The sequence below is a fragment of the Podospora pseudoanserina genome, chromosome 1, assembly GCF_035222485.1.
Source record: "Podospora pseudoanserina strain CBS 124.78 chromosome 1, whole genome shotgun sequence".
In the NCBI taxonomy this organism is placed as follows: Eukaryota; Fungi; Ascomycota; class Sordariomycetes; order Sordariales; family Podosporaceae; genus Podospora; species Podospora pseudoanserina.
The window spans coordinates 2,548,806-2,568,726 of record NC_085920.1 but is presented as its reverse complement, the minus strand read 5'-3'; the positions used below and the strand labels follow the sequence as shown (position 1 = coordinate 2,568,726).

General features: G+C 51.5%; 6 protein-coding genes across 6 annotated transcripts; 2 read left to right on the top strand and 4 right to left on the bottom strand.

The window, feature by feature from the left end:
- Positions 1-152: 152 nt before the first annotated feature.
- QC764_107260 (uncharacterized protein) lies at positions 153-1,629 on the top strand. Its single transcript, XM_062941979.1, has 3 exons — positions 153-279; positions 352-659; positions 767-1,629. The coding sequence occupies exons 2-3, from the start codon at positions 496-498 to the stop codon at positions 903-905; spliced, it is 303 nt and encodes a 100-aa protein (XP_062804894.1). The 5' UTR covers positions 153-279; positions 352-495; the 3' UTR covers positions 906-1,629.
- A 578-nt stretch (positions 1,630-2,207) lies between these two features.
- Positions 2,208-3,530, bottom strand: QC764_107250 (uncharacterized protein; the record flags this gene model as incomplete). Its single annotated transcript, XM_062941978.1, has 3 exons — positions 2,208-3,016; positions 3,083-3,399; positions 3,473-3,530. 3 exons carry the CDS (start codon positions 3,528-3,530, stop codon positions 2,957-2,959), a joined length of 435 nt encoding a protein of 144 aa, XP_062804893.1. The 3' UTR covers positions 2,208-2,956.
- A 2,356-nt stretch (positions 3,531-5,886) lies between these two features.
- On the bottom strand, positions 5,887-6,468 carry QC764_0008830 (uncharacterized protein; the record flags this gene model as incomplete). The annotated part of the gene is made up of 2 exons (XM_062939848.1): positions 6,248-6,468; positions 5,887-6,171 (listed from the first exon to the last, which is right to left on the bottom strand). Exons 1-2 carry the CDS (start codon positions 6,281-6,283, stop codon positions 5,887-5,889), a joined length of 321 nt encoding a protein of 106 aa, XP_062804892.1. The 5' UTR covers positions 6,284-6,468.
- Positions 6,469-12,620: 6,152 nt separating this feature from the next.
- Positions 12,621-13,594, bottom strand: QC764_107240 (uncharacterized protein; the record flags this gene model as incomplete). Its single annotated transcript, XM_062941977.1, has 3 exons — positions 12,621-13,115; positions 13,171-13,420; positions 13,474-13,594. 3 exons carry the CDS (start codon positions 13,592-13,594, stop codon positions 12,770-12,772), a joined length of 717 nt encoding a protein of 238 aa, XP_062804891.1. The 3' UTR covers positions 12,621-12,769.
- A 301-nt stretch (positions 13,595-13,895) lies between these two features.
- QC764_107230 (uncharacterized protein) lies at positions 13,896-14,940 on the bottom strand (the record flags this gene model as incomplete). The annotated part of the gene is made up of 2 exons (XM_062941976.1): positions 14,537-14,940; positions 13,896-14,474 (listed from the first exon to the last, which is right to left on the bottom strand). The coding sequence occupies exons 1-2, from the start codon at positions 14,753-14,755 to the stop codon at positions 13,896-13,898; spliced, it is 798 nt and encodes a 265-aa protein (XP_062804890.1). The 5' UTR covers positions 14,756-14,940.
- Positions 14,941-15,093: 153 nt separating this feature from the next.
- On the top strand, positions 15,094-18,975 carry CDC5 (Cell cycle serine/threonine-protein kinase cdc5/MSD2). The gene is made up of 2 exons (XM_062941975.1): positions 15,094-15,863; positions 15,924-18,975. Exons 1-2 carry the CDS (start codon positions 15,543-15,545, stop codon positions 18,621-18,623), a joined length of 3,021 nt encoding a protein of 1,006 aa, XP_062804889.1. The 5' UTR covers positions 15,094-15,542; the 3' UTR covers positions 18,624-18,975.
- The last annotated feature ends 946 nt before the right edge of the window (positions 18,976-19,921 follow it).

Sequence of the window (19,921 nt, the reverse complement as noted above, 5' to 3'; positions counted from 1 at the left end):
GGTGTCAAGAGAGCCGTGAATCTGGCGGGGCTGAGCTTATTCATCCAGTGCCGCCGGCCATTGCGGGGCACAGATCCACCATGTGAATCAAATTGCGGGCCGCCCCTTCCCAATTAGGAACCAAGCTCTATCGTCACCTATGACGTAGTTGTGGGAGCAGCCCTTTGGTTGCTCTTATATGAAGAGCAGGAGCGAACAAAGCAACTCCCACTCACAACACAATTCCCATCCATCAACAAAATCCGAACTTTGAGAATAATTTTCCGCAAGTAATAAAAGGTTAGCTGACCGGCTTCCTCCTCTTCTCTTCTTCACACAAAGCAACAACTGACTAGTGTTCCCCATCCACAGCAACTTGCTCCAACGCCTACTTGACCAACCCCACGAACAACACAACACTATCAACGAACAGCTCCAGCTTGCGATATACCGCAGCAACATCTACCTGAAACACCCCAACTTTTCAGTAAACACCACACAAAACAAACCGCCAAAATGACTCGTGGAGAGGCTACCCGCGCCAAGGTTTTCTTCAAGGGCGAGCACGATGACTTTGTCGTCGTTGTCGACAGTGCTGAGGACTACCAGAAGTGGGTTTCTGACAGATCAACCCCCCTCGCCCAGGTTGTCTCTTCTTTCAAGGTCTTTGCTACTCACCGGTGAGTTACTCCTCCTCGTCAAATTTACCCCGCAATACTACGTCGGGTTGTGCGACATGAATGACGCAATAAATACACTGTGTGCAAAGTACTGACGAGAGAAACAGCCACGGTCCCCACGGCAGACTTGAGGGTGCCTCGAATGCCCTGCTTGAGAACGAGTTTGGTACTTCCAACGAGGATGAGGCCGTGATTAAGATTTTGGAGAAGGGCACACTGCAGGAGTTTGAGGTATGTGAAACTTGAAGCGGTGTTTGCTTCTCTTCCTTTTCGTGTTCTTTTGCTGGTGGGAGGTGGAATCAGGCAAGGCTCCAGCATGTCAAATAAGCCACTGTCATCATCCGGCCGCCGCGGCCGCCTCGCCAGTTTCGCGGATGAGGCCGCCTGTATAAGCTTCTGCTACGCCGTTTGGCTTCAAATGCGAGAGACTGGGCGGCCGGCCTGGCGACTCGCGAAACTGGGCTTCGCAGTGTGGTTTGCGGAGCCCCACGCTGAGCCGCTCGGGTGCGAGGTGGCCGACTGGCCATGTTGAGTCGCCAGCAACCATCTCATGTTTGACAGCGCTGGTGGAGGCTGGCTCATAAATTTTACTCCATGACATTAACCAAACTATACGAAACATGATCGCTAACGAGTCTCTTTGATATAGTTGCAAGAGCGCCAGGGCTTCAGAAACGATGCCAACGCTATCGGCAGCGGCAGATAAGCAACCAACATCTCACTTGCCACCTCCTGGTGAGATCAATCGCTGTCTGCTTCCTACCCATTAATACATTCGATTAAATCAATCCCAGTTACACCGATACTACTCCTGGACGAAATCACGGAATTGGGATCGTTACATTGGAGCGAGGCGGAAGGTGATGGCTGGATTGGGGAATATCTTGTGAAGGGGGGCGTAGGAGTTATTTAACCCTAAGGGAATGGGTAGCCTTTAGATACCACGCCAAACAATGACATGATCTGAGATGACTTTTTGATGAACTGATGTCTGTTGGTGTGAAATGTGTTACAGAAGTATGCTGGGCGCTTGTGAGCCACGTGATGACGGTTGTGTCGGTGAAATGTGAGACAAGAGAAAGGCTGGGCGCTACCCGCAGATGAAAACATCCAGAATTTTCGAGGTAGCCAGTGAGAAGTGTCTCAGTTTGGTGTCACAAAGTTGATTCGTGAGCCGCCGGAGTTTTTGTAGGACATGAGGAGCCTTCTTTTTTCTTTCCGAGATTTTGGAAAATGCTATTTATGGATTTTGAGTTTCGGCGAGTGAGTGAGAGGTGACCCTAGGGAGAGAGACTGGGAGAGGTTGTAGAATGAAATTTACACCGAGTGAGGTGTCTAGGTAGGTAAGGAAAGGGAGTGAAAATTGAGCAAGGATGATAAAAGTTGGTGAGGTTGGTGGGATTATGGAATGGGACTGGATTTTGTTGGTGTGTAACCAACCCACTGCGAGAAATGCTTTCATGGATTTCGAAGTTGAGTCCACGGGTGTGGTGAAATTGACATGTGAAAGAGTTGGTCATGATTGAGGTTACACATGCAAAGATGGAATTTCACACCAGCCGACGATTGCCATGAAGATAGTTGTTGTCAGTGTTTACCGCAACTGAGGCGATGTATTCATGTGTTGTTGAGATTTTTACAGCTCCACATCTTGGATATACAACACAACCCCTAAGATATCCTCCCTACACTGCCCCTCCCGCTCCCTCTCATGCAAATGCAACCACCATCATCGCTCTGTTCATGGTAAAGAAAGGAAATGTTCATCATGATAGAATAAGAAATACTAGTATATTCATGAAAAAATAGAAAGCTTCCTTCCCCCTGCTCCTCCTCATCCTGTCTCTCTCTCTCTCTTTACTGCCTGCTGCTGCTTCCTCCTCATCCATCCTCCTCTAAGAAGTTTGTTGGGATCTGGTATCATTCGTTGTATGTATGTACGTTTCCCCTTTTTCTTCCCCACATATCCCTCACTTCCCAGAAGGCATTATATTATCATCCCTTCTCTTCTTTCTTTGCACAGTTCCTCGGAAGTAGTGTCGGTTATTGTTGCCTCCGGCTCGGCCAGGAAGAGAAAAAGATTTTTGGTGAGATGTGGAGTTGTAAGATAAGTGGAAGAAAGGTAGAAGGTTGATATTCACACCGTCGTCGGCGCTAAACGTCGTCGTTTCGGTTATGTAGGTAGGGACAAAAAAAAAAGGCTCCTTTTGGTTATGTGTTTTGCCACAACCTAAAAGCGGTTTTTGTATTTGTGCTTTTGCGTTTTGAGTAAAAAATCCAGAAAAGATGATGGCTTTTTATGCCCTGCTTCCCTTTCCGCCTCGTTGTGGTAGTGTCCATGGCTTTGCGCAGATGATCTGTTGAGAGGATGTTAGTTTGATGGTTCAGGAGAGGGGGGGGGGAAGAAGAAAAATAAAACGCACCTCTCCTTCACTGTACGCCCAGAAATACACCCCCAGTCCAATCACCTGATAAATCGCAGCGTTGGCACCTTGGTACAGCAGGGCGGCGGCGAGTGCGGAAAGAGGAAGGAATGCGAGACGGGCTTCGAGACTGCGGTGGATGCTGGTGCCGGCGATGAAGTTGAGGGGCCACTCCCACGCAAGAAGGAAAAGGCCGCAGATGAGGTTGATGGTCTGGAGGACTGGTATCGGCTTGACAGCACCGTCGAGGGTCTTGGTGAGGAAGTCCCACAGGATCTTGGGCCAGAAGTACCCTTCTATCGCAGCGGCAATCTGGTCTAGATTTTCTCTCATGTCAGTGTTTCTGGTCTTCGGCAGTTACACCCCTTTTTTTCATGAGATATAACTTACAAGTTGCTGAGGCCAGGATGATGAGCCTCGCCCAGTGGTTCTTGATAAGCTTTCCCATGTTGACTGATGAAAAAAATTGACCGATGCGTTTCCAAAATTACAGTTCCTTGCTTTCGATGATTCCCCAAAAATGACAAAATCCCAAATGCTCTTTGCCGTGCTACTCCAAATCACACAAACGCTTCGAATATGCTGATGATGCTGACGTTTCCCAAAAGTCCTCAAATTACACCACGTTTTTCGTTCCTTGCTGCCGATGAAATTACCACAGAGGAGTTGAGTTGAGAAGAAAGAGCGGCCCGGCGCGAAGTGAACAAAACTCCCAAACAATACAAATATACAGCGCTGAATAAAGGTTGTCGTCGAGACCAAAAAAAGGAGGGCGTAAATGGGCGAGGTTCCGGACCTGCGGGTTGGGCTGAAGGCCTGAAAGGGTAGAATCGAAAGGTATGACGAAAAAAGAATGATCGATATGAAAGAAGGCTATCGACCAGCGGATGCAGAAGAAAGAAGGGAAAGGCAGGAAAAGGCGAGGGAATCCCAAGAAACCCACGGCCAGCGGGGCTCCCAAGGACTAATATTGGGTCCCGCTACGCTCCGTCTGCCGAGGCCGGTGCTAGGTGGTCGTTCTCGCCAGGGTCAAGTTCAGGGAGACGGTGGTGGAGATGGCGTCCAGGGGGGCGAGGTTTGGTGTATCAGATGGAGAATCGTCGAAGGGGTAGAGGGGATGGGTATGTCTCGTGTGTCAAACTCTGATTATGGTGGGCATCCGAGCGGTTGTTTCTTCTCTTCTTCGGATCGAGGACTAGGCGGCCATGGGTCAGAGGCCTGGTGTTCGTCGCATGGAGGTCGCACTGGAGATCAGACAGAGTGGAAGTTTACCCAAGGGGGAGGTTTGAAGCAAAAGGGGGCGTTTGGGTTTGTATGTAATGTAGGTATGGAGTAAAGACGGCTGCTTGATCGACGCCCGTCCGGGACCATGCGAGTTTAAGAAGCGACAGGGCAGGCCAGACTGGACCAGGGGAGGTACCTTGCAAGGTAGCACCTTGAGGGAAAAGTGACCAAGTCGGGCTATGGGGCCATGCGCATGCCTGTAAGTCACAGTGGGGTGCCCTAGCGAGGGGGGAGTGACATGGAAAGAGACCTTGTGTTTTCTTAAAACACAAAGAATTGTTATGTTTGTCGATGTAGAGAAAAGGAAAAAGAAAGGGAAAACAGGATCTTCTTGATGTCTCATGGACAGCACCAGCCACGGCCCCGACCCGTTTCCCGCGTCTCTGCACAAGCGATTGTCAGCCAGTCCTCATTACGCTCGTGGCTGTTTTCGCCGCTTGAAGGCGGATTGCGGATGGCGAGCAAGATGGCGGGCGGCAGACGGTACAAGAACGTGGATCCCCGCCCCGTCAATTGCTGGGGAATCGGCCGCCACATTTGGTCGCTCGAACAGAGACCGAGGCCTCAAGTGCCAGCCGTGGACCATCTTGCCTCACCTCGTGCCATTGTGTGCACACCGCCGCGTATTGGTACAGCGTCCATGTACCTCGTGGCCTTTTGTCCGCCATGATTACCCAGCAGCAATTGGGTGGTGATAGTGACTCTCCCAGTGGAAGCTTGCGAGAAATGAGGGAAACTGGTTGCTGTCTTGCTCCGTCTGGCGTGATTGGGCATGCCGAGGGCGGTTACAAGCTGGGGTCAGCCAATGAGATGGCAACCCGCCTTGTCGTGTATCAGACGCAGGGGTCCCATGCACTCTGGGCATGCGGTCCCGCCCTCTCCAGGGAACATGTATCGATTCTGTAACTCGTCAGCGCTTCACCAGCGTCAAGTGACTTTGCCCTCATCAAGAACGACTCTTTGAGCGAGCAACCAGAATAAAGCCGTGGCCAATCCACTGACAGAGCAACATGTCGCCCAGACTTCTTGCACTTTTTAAAAATACCACCAAGATATCGATAGCATCCTTCTGCAAGCAATTACATGCTGCGGTATGCTCACCTGGAAGCAATCCTCCAATCAACCCTACCCAGTACAAAGTAGGTAAGCCTCCCACCCCTTTTTGAGCCGCCTGCAAAGAAGAAATGCCTTGTTTTTGATAATGGACGTACTCACAGAGTTTTGACCGTCGCATCTCCTGTCGCAACCCCATCATCTTAAGTCCTGAGACCGGGTCCCACCCCTATGGCGGCCTGCTGAAGCACAAGCCGTTTGAAAGGACTTTCATCAGACGAGCTTGGACCATGAATGTTCTGGCAGGGGTAAAGGGGTAGAGCAGGGATAAGCGCTGGTGCCCGTTGATGGCCCGTGCACAATGCAATTGTGCTTTGCCCGCCGCTTGCTTGCGTTCGGACACGGGCCCCGCCCCCAGAAGCGAACTGCTCGATCGTAGGGAACATAAACAGCATTCAAGATATATATTAGATAGCGTCAAACCGGCTGTTGTCGGGCGGCGCAGAGCGGGTTTGAACGTGTTCAGCTGCCTCTCTGTCGGCTACACAGCTTGAGCTATATCTATCCCGCGTGTCCATTCCGCTGCTGCTGCATACATATGTCGATGAAGTTGTATTCCGTGGCGAGGAAGACGGCGGAGCTTGAACCGAATTCAATTCATCGAGGCATCGGATGAGAAATTTCCCAGAATAGGGCGACTTGTAATCGGACGATGGACCGTAGTCTAACTTGGCATCGAGCAATTCCTTGAACTGAAGGGTGACGAGTGAAGCATCTCGCCATTAGCAATCTCCATCCTCAGCAACAGCGAACCACTCCCATTCTCACCCTACACGCCATATCTCCCGCTATCGACTTGGCCATCACTGGCGTCCTCTTATTTCTCCGTAGCAACTACAACACAACCTTGCGGATTCCACGCGAAACGTCATCCCGCAAACAGCGGTGGGCTCAAAGTCGGCCAACCGGGAAAAGGTTCGTTGTTCGGTGGTATTTCGAATATATCCTGCACCCGGCCCCGCCATCTTCCGCCTGCCAGCCATCTTCTCGTGCATTTGCAGATCGAGAGAAAGAAAAATTAGCGTCGTCTTTTCCTTTGGGAAAGTCTCGGAGTTTGGGTCGTCAAAAGTGGTCCCGGACAGAAAAGCTGGCGGCTGGTCCCCCGCAACAATTGGATTTCTCTTCAAGACCCACATGGACGCCCGACCAATCAGACCTGCCAAACAGCCATGAACGATCGTCTTGCATAAACAAGCGCAACATTGTGCTTTACCGGCAGCAATCACATCCGGTCGGTACGCTTCTTTCAATGTGTGCCTATTTTTATCCTATTTTTTTTTTTTTTTTGATAGCACCGGAGAGTTGTTTATGGTCAAGTTTATAAACTCCACGCTGTTCCCCTTGCTCAGCTTCACATGCCAAACTAGACCAGACCGTCCCATCGAGGTGACGAATGAGTCGACTTCGCGTTCGTATGTGAAAGACTGAGTCGCCATGTGGTGCCATGAGCTTGTGACGCCAATTTTTTTCATGACGTGATGATGTTGCCGGGCAGTCAGTCGGTTGCTAACCTTCGTGAATAAGATCAGAGTAGCATGTCAAAAGCGCTTGGAAGCAGAAGGAGCTGGCTGGTCACGTCAACTGGGTCGAAGGATCTTTCGCCTTGCTTGACTGTTCGAAAGAGTTCATCTAGTCTTTGGTTCGGCCGATCAAGCGGTCTCGTCAACGCCGCCATTGCCGCTGAGTTGCGTGCTTGCTTGCCGACCCCGCGTCTTGTGCCACACGGAATGGTTGTGAGGTTGAAGGCCGTCTCCGGCTCCTATCTACTTGGCAACTGTCTGGGGCCGAGTTAATGGTGGGGGATTATGGCTTTCACAACCCTGGTGTTTTTTTGACTAAATCTATTGCATTAAATCCAAAACCATCATTGACTGAAGTGAGGCTACTTATGTCTTTTGGGAGCTTCCCTTTAAACCCCTAAGCCACATCTACTCCTTCGTGACCTCCCACCATTCGCGCCGCAGCTGATCCAACCACTCCTTCTTCACCGTGACCCCATCCTCAAACGACGACGCAGCTATGTATCTCGCCTCATCAGGAACAGGTCACACTCTGTAAAAGTCGTGCTCCGGGCTGCATCTGTAGTACATCATCGACCTTCGTTGCTCTGGGTCCTTCAGAAGTGCCAAACACTCCCCACACCAGTTGGTCACCTCTGGACACACCTCGCAATAATATAACTCGGAAACCTCGCCAGTTTCCCTCTGACAATGGTCACAGGTAAAAATCCCGGCATCCTCGTCGATATTGAGAGGCAACTCGTTTGCCTTGGTGGGAGAGGCTTCAGGTGGCGTCTCCTGGCTACGAGTCTCTGCCGGCGGATCAGCCAGACTCAAAGGTTGGCCGCTTCCTCCCGCATGGTCCTTGTTATTATCGCCGTCATCTTCGCTCCCTCCTTCTACCGCGCTCTGCTCTGACTTAGCCTTGACACCATTGAAGAGAATGGCCAGAATAGCAGAAGCACTGTGCTTGTCGCCCGCATGCAGCAATATCTTGGCCAAGTGCTGCAAACCGCTGGTATCGTTCGTGGGATCATCATCATCAACACTGCTCAGCCCCTCCAGAACAGCAGCGCGGAAACACTTCCTCCACACCGATTCCTCCACGCCCTTGTAGAATCTCGACCACCTCCCCCAGATCATAGCCGGATAGTCGGTGCGGAACAAGTCAAAGCCATCATACCCCTCCTCCAGTCCGGTGGAAACCTCGACAGCCAGCTCCCTGAGCTTGTCCGCGCTGAGCGGCCGCAGACTTTGGTTAGCTTTCACGACTGAACTGCCGTGTCAAAATAATGCTGCGAGAGCCTGTTTCTCGCCCATTTCTTCCAATTGGAGAAGTAACTTTGAAAGTTCTCCCCCTTCGCCGACAGTCGTTCCAAGAAAACCCCCCAAAGCTTGGCACCCTCCTCCTATAGACCATATTAGTGATATTTGAAGGTGGCTATTTGGTAGGGAAGCCAGACTTTGATGTTAGTCACGTGCATCATCAGCGTCGACAATTTCCAGCGCTTTGTCAAGGGCGTCCAGAGCAAACTGAGGGCGACCATTCCGTGCACAGACGGTGCCCATCTGCGAGATAATGTATTCGCCATGAACGAGCAGGCGAACAAGCAAGCTTGTCCCCTCACGTTGGTGGTCCTCAAGATCATGCAAGCTCTGGAGAGCCCACATCAGCTCTGCGTACTCTTCTCGCTGATCGAGTTTCGTCAGGTACGTCGTGGTGGCCAGGATGGCATACGGCTCCGTCTGGAAGCCTATCTTGGCCGCCGTGTACGCCTTGTCTTCATCTCCAATAAGATCGGCCCATCCACCAATCCGAGACCAGAGATAGGCGTTGATCCAAGTTGAGTCTTCTGGAATGGCGTTGATGGCCTTTTCTTGCCACTCAATGGCCTCCTGGTACTTGCCTTGGCTTCCAAGACACCGGGCGAGACCTTCGAATGCGGGCCATGCATCATCGCAGAGCTCGATGGTTTCGTAGTGATCAATAGCTGAGTCATAATGCGACCCTTCTAGGAGCATCCAGCTTAGACAGGTATGCCAGTGCACATCCTTTGGCCGTTGAGCCCACTCTGGGACGTGTTCCAATCGCTCCGGTATGAGAAGCTCAAAACCCAACCAACTCCTCCTAATTCGAATTCTTGCTCTTCCGTGGGTGGTTCCCCATCTTCAGCCTGGAGCAAACGTTAGTAGTCTTTAAACTTGCAAAGACAATAGTGATGCTCTTACCCAGTTAAGCCACCCGTGAAGCAGCCAGGTCACCCAGTTCCCCTTATCGGCGTAGGTTTCTGCACTGAAATCTGGCCTGTCGAACCACTTCTTGGACGCAGCCTTCATCATGGGCTGCAGGAGAACAGGGAGCGAGGCAGCGGCCGAGAGCATCCACACCACAGCATCGTCCTCGTCGTCCTCGTAGTTTTCCGTCATGAGATCTTTAAGACATTCCGCCTGCCCCAGCCAGCCCTGGACGATTTTGAAGTACTTGTCGGTGGCAATCCACATATTCCAGAATGTCCGATGCAACCCGTGAAATTCATCATATTGCAACACCGACTGCAGCAGACTGAGACATCCTTTCTCGGTCCCAAACAGCCAGTAGAGCCCCTCAACTATCTTGGCCGCTTCTCTGGGAGCAACTGCGTCCTTATCAATCTCCTCCAGGTGGTACGGAAGGTGGCATAAGGGGTAGTCACATAGGAAAGCAGACTCGGTTGGCAACGCCAGCGCCAGACGAAGTATGTCAAGACAGGTAATGACAATGTTGACATGGGTGTTTTCGATTTCGGGTATAATCGATAACGCGCGGAAGTCTCGTGTCTTGGAGGATCCCTCTCGTACTAGATAGTCTCGGATGCGTGTGTGGCAAAAGGTGACGCGGGACTTCAACTGGCCAATGTTCAGCCACTCTAGCATTTCGCTAAGAGCTTCAGATTGAGCCTTTAGCTCAGTACTGGGATCGCTCTCATCATGCGGTCCAGAGTTGGGAATGGACTTTGCCTTGGCGCGCGAAAACAATGCTGTGTATATCGCCGTCCTCGTCGTCTGAATCGCCATCCGAGGCTGTATCCTCATCATCATCCTCGTCGTCGTCGTCGGAATTGAACTCTAGAGTGACCTCATCTTCGTAAGCAATGAAATGGCCGCCCGCTTGGTCATTGGCATCTCCCAGGTCTTCGTTCGATTCTGTCGGAAGGAGAGGATCGCGATCGTCAGGGAACTTCAAGTCGAAAACTGAGGACAGTGTGCTGCGCATGTGTTTCCAGAGCAGGTAGTTCGTCTCCAGAGCAGGCAAACTTGTAATGAGGTTCAGCTCCTCAAACAGCAGAGGCCTTCTCGAGTACGTCATGAACAGAAGCATCTTCCGCATAACGCTCTCGTCGATTACTTTGTCCTTGTCGATCCGATCGAAAACCGAAAAGATCATGCCGTCCAGGCTGGAAGGCGGGTGTTCCAAAGTCGCCTTGATCTGTGGCAGTTCTTTCTCGATAAAACTATCCAACAAAAGCCGGGCCCATAAGAAGACCCCTTCCGCTCCTTCTGATACCGTCTTCAAGATTTTATTGCCTTCTTTCTTTGCTTTCTTGACCCCATCGGGCTTTTTCGAGGCCAGCTGGAGAAGGACCTTAATTTCTGGGAGTCGCTTGCGAATGTAGCTGTCGATGTCACTCTGATTTTTGGTGTGCGACACCTCGATGAAGTATGCTTTCTCCAGCCGTTCGAATTCCACATCACTTTTCAGAGAACCCCTCCCGATGATGGCAAGTCTGGTGGCACGGTGGCTGTTCATGTTTCGAGATACGACCCGATCCTTCATCAGAGCGAGAATGGTCCTCTGAGTCTCCGGTGTGGCTTCATCTAGACCGTCGACTAAGATTGTGACGGCTTGTGTGTCCTTCCCACCAGGCTGGTTGTAGTAGTTCAGAAACATATGATTCCAAGTCTGTTCGGCCACGGCCGTCAGGCTTCGTTGCTTGCAAATGTTGATGGTGTGCTGCCTGAAGTTCTGGTCCTGTGCTGCAATCTGCCAGGCAAGCGTTTTGAGAATCACGTTGGCGTCTCTCAAGGTTTCGTTGTTCTCCTTGACAAAGAAGTAGGCTACAGATTCGGCAGGCACGCCGTTGCTGACGGCAAACTCGGCTTGCTCAAATAGCTGCTTGACGATGCTCGTAGAGAGGAAGCTCTTGCCAGCTCCTGGGCCACCGAAAATCCACAAAATCGAGGCGTTGCGGCTCATCTATGACTGGAATAGAGGTTCTTTCTGAAGCCATTCGCCGGTATTTTTGAGGAGGTTCCATTCATTGGTGTCGAAGGTCTCCTGGACGTCATCCCAGGCAGACGTATCGCAAAAAATTTGCCTCAGGCACGCTTCATCCTTGTCCTTGGATGCCTTGTCTGCGCTGTTCATGACAAGCTCCAAAGTCTGGTTTGCTGTGTTGCTGACCGTCTTGGCTATCTCCTCAGTCTTTTGAGCTGTTGCATATGTCACGCCGAGGACGTATCTCTGTTCACTGCCAAGAATGCGATTCAAGTCGTCGATCAGTTTCTTGGTAGCCTCATCTTTACCCAGGAAGGTGACACGGAGATAGGCATGAAAGTGTCGCTTGGAGATTAGGTATTCGGACCGCCCGATGACCTTCAGAATAGTAGCGAGAATTGCGACGATCTTTCGCCGCAGCGCACCATCGATGGTGGCATTGACATATTGGTCTAGCCTCTCCGTGAAGTCGTGCAGTTCCCGGAATACCTGCTCGACCCAGTCATAAGCGCTGGAAACGCCTTCGCAAACTTTGATGAGATATACGGCTGCGCCGAGAACGGCGCTCGTTGCAACACCGTAGTCAGCTACTGAGGCGGGGGTAACAGCTATTCTTGCAAGTGTTGAGACTGGCGCAACGAAAGTCTTGAGTGCTCACCACAGTCGAGGCTTGTCTGGACGAAAACGTCGAAACTCGGCTCCCGAATCCTCGATAACTTTGCCCAGCTCTTCAGGGCTAAAGATGTTGCTGAGGGCAGCAAGACGCTCAGGACCAAGTGGCCGTGCTGTTTCCTTGGTATACTCGTTAAGAGCATCCGCCCAGAGCAAGCTGATGTCGTCTTGACCGTTTCATGTTGGTGGGTGATGCTGAATATCGTAGGGATGGCTTTGTTGCTCGATATACAAAGGCCAAACTGAGAGCGCGAAGTCTTGTGAGGATTCAAACATGTAACGCCATAGTTATTTATTTGGCCCCCTCAACTACGAGTGTGATAAAGGGACGAGGCTGTATGCAACAGCGCCGCCTGTCTGCTTCACCTGGGGCGGGGCAAATAGGAAGCGACCTCTCTCATACAGTCAGCATTTTCTTGGTGCCGAGATGCAATCGGCAAAGATAAATGGCTTTGTAATATTGATCATGAGCATATGAAACCAGCTCGGCGACCTGCCTTATTCAAGGTTAGGCATACTCACTGTCGAATGTGAATCGGAGAGAGATGGGGAGATGAATGGGGTAGTGTCGTGCCCTATGAGGGGAATTAGAATACCCAGATACCTGTGTTCATTAGCTCTGTGTCAGTACAGAGGTGATGATTAACTTTTCAAGCATACAGATACTGTTAAATTGAACGGCAAAGCAAAACACGGATCTTGGTAAAGTGAAGTTGTGCTGGTTTGGCGCCTAACGATAACCTGATGTGGTGTACTGGTTGTGAAGACTGATTTCTCCCAGCTTGTCCTTCCTGGGCGAGATTTTACCACTGATCGACCTACCTTCTGGGGGTTCCCTACTCAGAGAGAGGATGGCATACCTACCTACCTCAACCAGAACCTCACAAATCTCTTCCCATCCTCTGGTCCCAACACATCGTGCATTCTGTCTTGACCCTCGCGTTCCGCCAATTGGCCATCAACCAACAGCTCTCGAAAGCTGAAGAATTCTCCATTCTGAGACATCGTATCGACCGCCTGCCTAGAGAGCTGCCTTTCTCCTGCCGAACAACAGCCTAACAAATCCCTAGAAACATCAATATCCACTTGCTGCTGAATTCCGTCATCAAGGCCCTCCGAATATCCACGTTGGAAAGTTTTGAGGGTTGATGGTAACGCGTCAAAACTAGTCAAAGGGAGAATGGGGACACTTGGGTGGACATCCATCAATCTGGGAATCATGTCAGTGGAAAAATAAACAGAAAGTGCAAAAGAGGGAGGCAAACTTGATCTGAAGTGACATGAACGCTTTTATAGCATCTCCGTGCTCCTTTTCATTCTCCTGGTCAAGCAGGAAAATGACACCTGCTTTGGCATCGCCGAGATCTCGCCCGAGCTGGGTAATTCGAGCCATTGCTGTAGGCTCCCCTGTTTCGACATCATCTGGTGAGATCAAGATAAACTTGTAGACCTGAAAGACTTCCGCATGCTCTTGCTCAACGACTAGAGAGATGTCATGGGACTGGAGGGTAGATTCTATAACTGGTTAGAATGTTGGCGGAGAAAGCGATGTGGCCAAAGGTTCATACCACGCCATTTTCTACTGTCTGACTGCAGAAGCATTGTCGCGACTGTTGTCCATGGTTGTCGGGTTCTCAGGGTTGAGCAAACGAGGCTGGTTGGTGTTTCAACAAGGTGATGGCTCCTCATGTTTGCTGTCACCGAGGGGTAGAAAGCAACTTAAAACAATTGGAAATGTGTTGAGATTTTGGCTCGTGAAAAGTAAGAGGGTATCGCTTCCTTCTATCCCAGAGATGAGTTCCCGCCTGCCATGTCTATCATTGCTCTTTCCCCAGAACATAAAACTCAAAGCCACATCGGGTCACTGGACCTACAATGACCCACAGCGCTGTCTAATACTTACATCATTGCACATATGCTCAGGCAGCCACGTTAAGTGGTGCTTGCCCGTTCTGTGAACATTCCCGCAGCGAGGCTCGATTTGAATGAATTATGCCGCAGGGGTAGCCAAAAGGGGCTGCTTTGTCTTTGGGTCTTTGAATGCCCTGAGAGCCTCCTCAATCAGCCGCACCCTCTCTCGCTGCTGCTTCTCTGCTTCCTCAAGCTCCTCTCCCCTCTGCTTCAACTCCTCAACTTGTTTCTCCAACTCTTGGATCATCTCCTTGTTCTTGTCTGGTTTCTGAGAGGTTCTCCAGTACTCATAAGTGACCAACCCGGTGGCAATGGCCAAGATGAACGCATCGCCAATAACATCCGCAAACAAATCCACAGCCTTGGCTTCAGGAAGAGCCCTAAATTGTCGCCTCCAGATGCTTTTTGGTGGCTCCTTAACAGGGTGAGAGTCGCGTGGGGTGGTCCCATATTTGGCCTTGAGCTCTTCCTCCCGCTTGACTTGCTCTTCTGTCTTGACTGTGGGCGCTTCGGCTTTCTCCTTTGCTTTCTGAGCAGCTTCGGTATTGCGCATCGTAGCAACCGACAGTCGCATGTTTATTTGGTGGATGACCTGGCCGTATCTGGCAGCGAAGGCGCGAAAGCGTGGATGTTCATGGGCTTGGTGCTTGATGTGATTCTGCAGCGGAAACCAACATCAGTGGTCTGCCGCGGAGAAGAGTCGGGTCAAGGGGGACGAACCGCGCCATATTTGGAGATATGCCGTACAAAGAGAGCAGCGATTTTGAATAGGGGCAGGGAAACCATGGCGAATCTTGGCTGGCCTCCAGTTGGCCAAGAAATTTGGGAATCTCGCGAGATGGGGGAGGAGGAATGTTGCTGAGTCAAGGATCTTGGGCGAGATAGTCGAGGGAAGGGTGTAATGGCGGAGCAATATCGTGTAGCTAGCCGTATATACATTAATACAAGAGACAAGGATCCCTCAACAAAGATAGACCGATTATTGCATAGTAAACCAACACTCGAGAGAGCAAATAACCGGTATAGCAATCAGTTTCAGTTGATGAGATGGAGTCATTGGCAATGGGCGGGGAGCTTTCTGACGGTGAATGGCCAATCAGAATTGATCAAACGCAGGAAGCAGGCGAGGTGAATGTTCTTATCAGATAAGATGTGGCCCATGCACATCCGACAACTTAGTGTTACCGCCGTTTGAAGGCCGTTGCCCTGGCGACACCGGGGAGGAGCAAACATGGAGCTCACTGGCCTTTCATCCACATTGAATTCTTGAACAAGCGACATCCACACACTTCCGGCATCACCCACCATCATCTGTTGATTGCCGGCTTTTGTTGCCACTTACACAGTTTGGTGTAATTGTCGACTCGGTTTCCGGTGTGTCTACTAATCGTAATAGCCCGTTACTTTTCATGACGGCCACCGAGCGCCAAACAGTCAACACAGTCCAACGGTGAGTTTTTGCTTGTTTACAACGGCCCTCCCTGCCCCCCACCCATCCCAAACGAAAATTCATGTCGCGTGCACGTTTGCAACGCCCAAAGCTGTCTTGTTGACAGCACTGCATGCATTTTGGACATTACTGACGTGTCAACAGAATAGTGGACCAGCCGTTTGACGCGTGACGTTAGTTTCGGTCCCCTTTTCACCGATCTCGTCCTCGAACACCACAACATCGCTGAGAACAAAAAGTTCTCGGCTTGCAACACAGCAAAGGACACAGTCGGCGATGGTTGCAAAGGGCGTCGACATGGAGGCCCTCTCCCCAAGGGATGCCAACGCCCAGCGGCTCCCTCGGACTGAGCTGAAGACTAAGGCCGCAGCACAGGTTCTGAAAGCCGCAAAGGACAAGGAACACCCGCCACCACCACCCAACAATGTCGTCGAACCACCCAGCTCGGACCGGAGGGAAGGCATGGTGTACGAGGTTGGCAAGGCCTTGGGCAAGGGCGGGTTTGCCATCTGCTACGAGGGGGCACCAGCTGGATCCTCCAAAAAGTTTGCGCTCAAGATTGTCAAAAGCCAGATGCCAACGAAGATGGAGCAAAAGGTGTGATCTCCTGTGATACTTCTGTTGACATCTGGCAGAAGAATTAACCGACCTCTCTAGTTCCAAACCGAGCTGCAAATTCACTCCAAAATGCGACACCAGAATATTGTCCAGTTCCACCGCGCCTTCACTTTCGAGCGATGCACTTACCTGGTCCTGGAACTCTGCCCCAATGGCTCGCTTATGGACATGGTCAAGAGGCGCAAGGGGTTGACGGAACCCGAGGTGCGCTTTTACTCTGTGCAGATTGCTGGCGCCATCAAGTACATGCACGCCAAGGGTATCATCCACCGTGACCTGAAAATGGGCAACATCTTCCTCGACAAACACATGAATGCCAAGATTGGAGACTTTGGTCTGGCTGCTCTGCTTCTGACAGGCAAGGATATGCAGATTATGCGCCGGACAACGCTGTGCGGAACACCCAACTACATCGCACCCGAAATCTTGGAGAAGGGCAAGAAGGGTCATGATCACATGGTTGATATCTGGAGCTTGGGTATCATTGTCTTTGCTATGCTTACTTCGAAGCCGCCTTTCCAGTCCTCGACAACCGACGAGATTTACCGACGTGCCAAAGATAGAGATTACGAATGGCCTGCGCCATCTGCCGGGCGCCCATTCATCAGCCAGGAAGCCAAGGACCTTGTTGCCACAATGCTGCAAGAAGCCTCCCAAAGACCAGATCCAGATACCATCGTTGGTCACCCATTCTTCACCTCTGGCTACATGCCCAGCTCCTCCGAAATCACACCGAAACTGAGAGAGATTCCTCCACAAAGCGCTGCATTTTACGAGCCTCTTTCCAGCTCCAAGGCGCAAGCCATCAACCTTCGGACCGTGCAGGAAATGTGCCAGGAGTGTGGTGTTGGGCCTTGGCAACAGTCACAACTGGTGTTCAAGAATATCTGGCGGGAGATGGCAGAAGAGGAACACTACGGGCTGACTCCTGTCATTCCTCTGGCCGAGGGTATTGTTTACCGTCCGTTTGACGAGGTCCGGAATGAGCAGAAACTGCAACGCCTCGCCGCGCAACAAGACCGGGCCACTCAGCAAGCGACAGAAAAACTGTCTCAACTTTCTGTATCTGACGATCTTAGTGGCCTTAGCCAGAGCACCCAGTCTCAGAGTCAAAGAGTGCCTTCAGGCCTTTTGCGAGCACCACCACAGAGTTTTGCTGCCCAGCAGAGAGCTCAGCATAGACCGGCTACCACGGCCGCCCCTGCCCCTGTCCCTCTTGTTCGGTCTCAAACAGTCCCCGAGCCCGTATCGAGAACAACAACCAGCAGCTTGCGGGCGAGACCTAGGCGAGAGTTGTCTCCACCAGTATCGTCAACTGCCGAGACCGCTGAAGAGGCACCGAAAAGAACCAGTCGCACCTTGCGCAGTCAACCAACGAGAAGCAGGACCACGGCAGCCTTGCCTGCCGAAGAGGCTGCTCCGCAGACGCGACCATCGGTATCCAAGCCAGCCAAACCTCAGGAAGAGATGCTTTCGCTCTTTGGCCCGACGGAGTGTCAGGAACACGTCCCGGGCACTCAACCTGATGTTGTCTTGGACCGTCTCCAGAAGTTACAGGCGGAACTGGAAAGGGCGCTCAATGCCCGTACCATGGCTATCGTCTCCACCAAGGAGCAAACGCCAGCTCCCCCACAGATTGTGGTCAAGTGGGTCGATTACACAAACAAGTTTGGCTTGGGCTACATCCTGAACGATGGCAGTGTTGGATGCATCCTCCGGAGCATTCCTGCAAACGAGGGTTCCCGAAGCGGTGTTTTGCCTCCCGCTTGCTTGCTGGTTCACGGTGCTGAACGGCATTGCCAGCGGAAGGAGGACCCGACCTATAGGGACAGACACCAGATTGTCCCCATGAATGAGGGCATTTACTTTTACGAAAACAACGGGGAGGATGGTATCTCGCGTGTTCGAGTCCCTCCTCAAAACTTTGCCGTAACAGTCAACTCGGATGGGTCAGTGGGGAGACTCTCAGCCGGTAAAGACATGTACGACCATCGGAAGCGGGAGAGGGTGGTCTTGTGGAAAAAGTTTGCCAATTACATGATTGCTTATGGTCGTGAGATGGAGAACCCGGAGGAGGCTAACATCCGCCCTCCTACCATCACAGACCTGGACGCAGCGCCGAATGATGTTGTTACGTTCTATCAGCGTTTTGGCGATGTGGGGTGCTGGATGTTCTGCGATGGGCACATGCAGTTTAATTTTCCCGACCACACCAAGATTGTCCTTGATTCAACAGGGACGTGGTGTCATTTCTGGCATTTGCCGCAGGATGCTGCAAAGAGGTTGTATGAGACGGGATCTCTGGCCGAGTCAGCGCTGGATGACCGGTCGGTGTTGTCGTATCCTGTGCAGACTCTCTTGAACTTTTCGACGGTGCCCAAGCAGCCGGCGCCGAGGGCTGGAACCAGGAGCACTAGCAGCTCGTCGAGGAGACGGCCGGAGATTAGCCCAGAGATGCAAGGGATTCCGGCGGCAAACATGTTTAGGCAGAAGATTGAGTTTATCAGGGATACTGTGCGGGAGTGGAACCGGAACGGGGGGATTGGGAACAGCGATATGACGCGGGAGAGGAGGTTGAGGTGGACGGGGATGAGGGAGACGAAGAATGTGCAGATTCCGGCGAAGCATGTTTGGGTCAGCATTGGGGCTAGGTGGGGAGATCAAAGGTTGTCGGCGTATGTGGATCCGAGGAGACCGGAGGAGATTGGGGAGGATATTGATGAGAGTAAGAAGAGGTGAGGAGGAGAGGAGGGGAGTGGAAGAAAAGGGGTGGTTTACAATCGTTTTTGGGGGGCGTTGTGGTGGTGGTGGTTGTGGTGGTGGTGTATATATTTATCCTTTTTTTGAGAAGAAGGCTGGTTTGGGGAGATGATGTTACGATTCCTTATTTTGTTGGGATTGGGCGTTGTGTTTAGTTTATGGTTTTCTCTTTCAAGGGTAGGAGAGAGAGTGGGAGTATTTGGTCGTTTCCTTTGCTCGGGACATTGGTATTCCTAACTGCCGTTATATATCATTAGTTTGGTATGAATTTGTTGGTTATGATCTGGCTGACGTGTTGATGTTGGGTGGAAGTGATTTACTTGTTCATTGACTTACCTGAGGGTTACTTACATCTTTTCAAACCTTCCCAATCAGGGGTGGGCACGGACCATTCAATATTCGCAACACATCATATTCCATCCTTTGGCGGTTTCAATATTGGTTTGTTGGAGAAGGAGAAATGGTTGAGAATGCACAAAAGTTCATTTTAGGTACAACCCCAGGCCAACGATACAATGCGCGCATGATAGCGAAAATCTCACAAATTCCCAATCTAAATACCCAGCCATCCATACCCAAACATATGAAGAAAACCTCAGAGCAATTCCCCCCTCAAACCGCCACCCCTCGCACACCTTGTGTGATCACGTACTACAGCTGCACTCCTCAATAGCACTACTACTGTCCCTACTCAAAGCATCCCACCAAACCCCCTCCAACTCCTCTATCCTCTCCACCGCGTCCCAGTCTTTGAGGATTTCACAGAGCAGGATCCCCGCGTCGGTGATTTGGACTGCGAGGCTATGTGTGAGGGGGTTTGCTGGCTGGTCGGACGTGAGGACTGCGGCGCCTAGGTCGAGGAGGTAGGCCATTTCTTGGAGGGTTTCTCTTTTCTTTTCTAGGGGGTGGGAAAGGGAGCGGTGCCAGATGATGGAGCCGATTTTGGATATGTTTTTGTTTAGTTGGGTTTTGTTGTCGATGGGTTGGGAGGGGAGTTTTTGCTTGTTGTTGGAGGAACCGAAAGGGAGACGGTGGGAGGTGAGGATTGTGCGGTAGTCTGTGTCGGCTGAGGTGGAGGATGATGTTGGGGAGGAAGGGGGGTCGGACATGGTTGTGTCGAGGTCATCTTCGGCGGCGGCGTTGGGGGTGAGGAGATGGGTGGTGGTGGGGTTGGGATTCAGTTGGGAGGACATCCACGTGTAGGAAAAGGGACTGGTTGGTCTGCGGGAGGTGAGTTTGCTCGTGGGGGTTGGGATTTTCGGCGAGGTGAAGGTTTG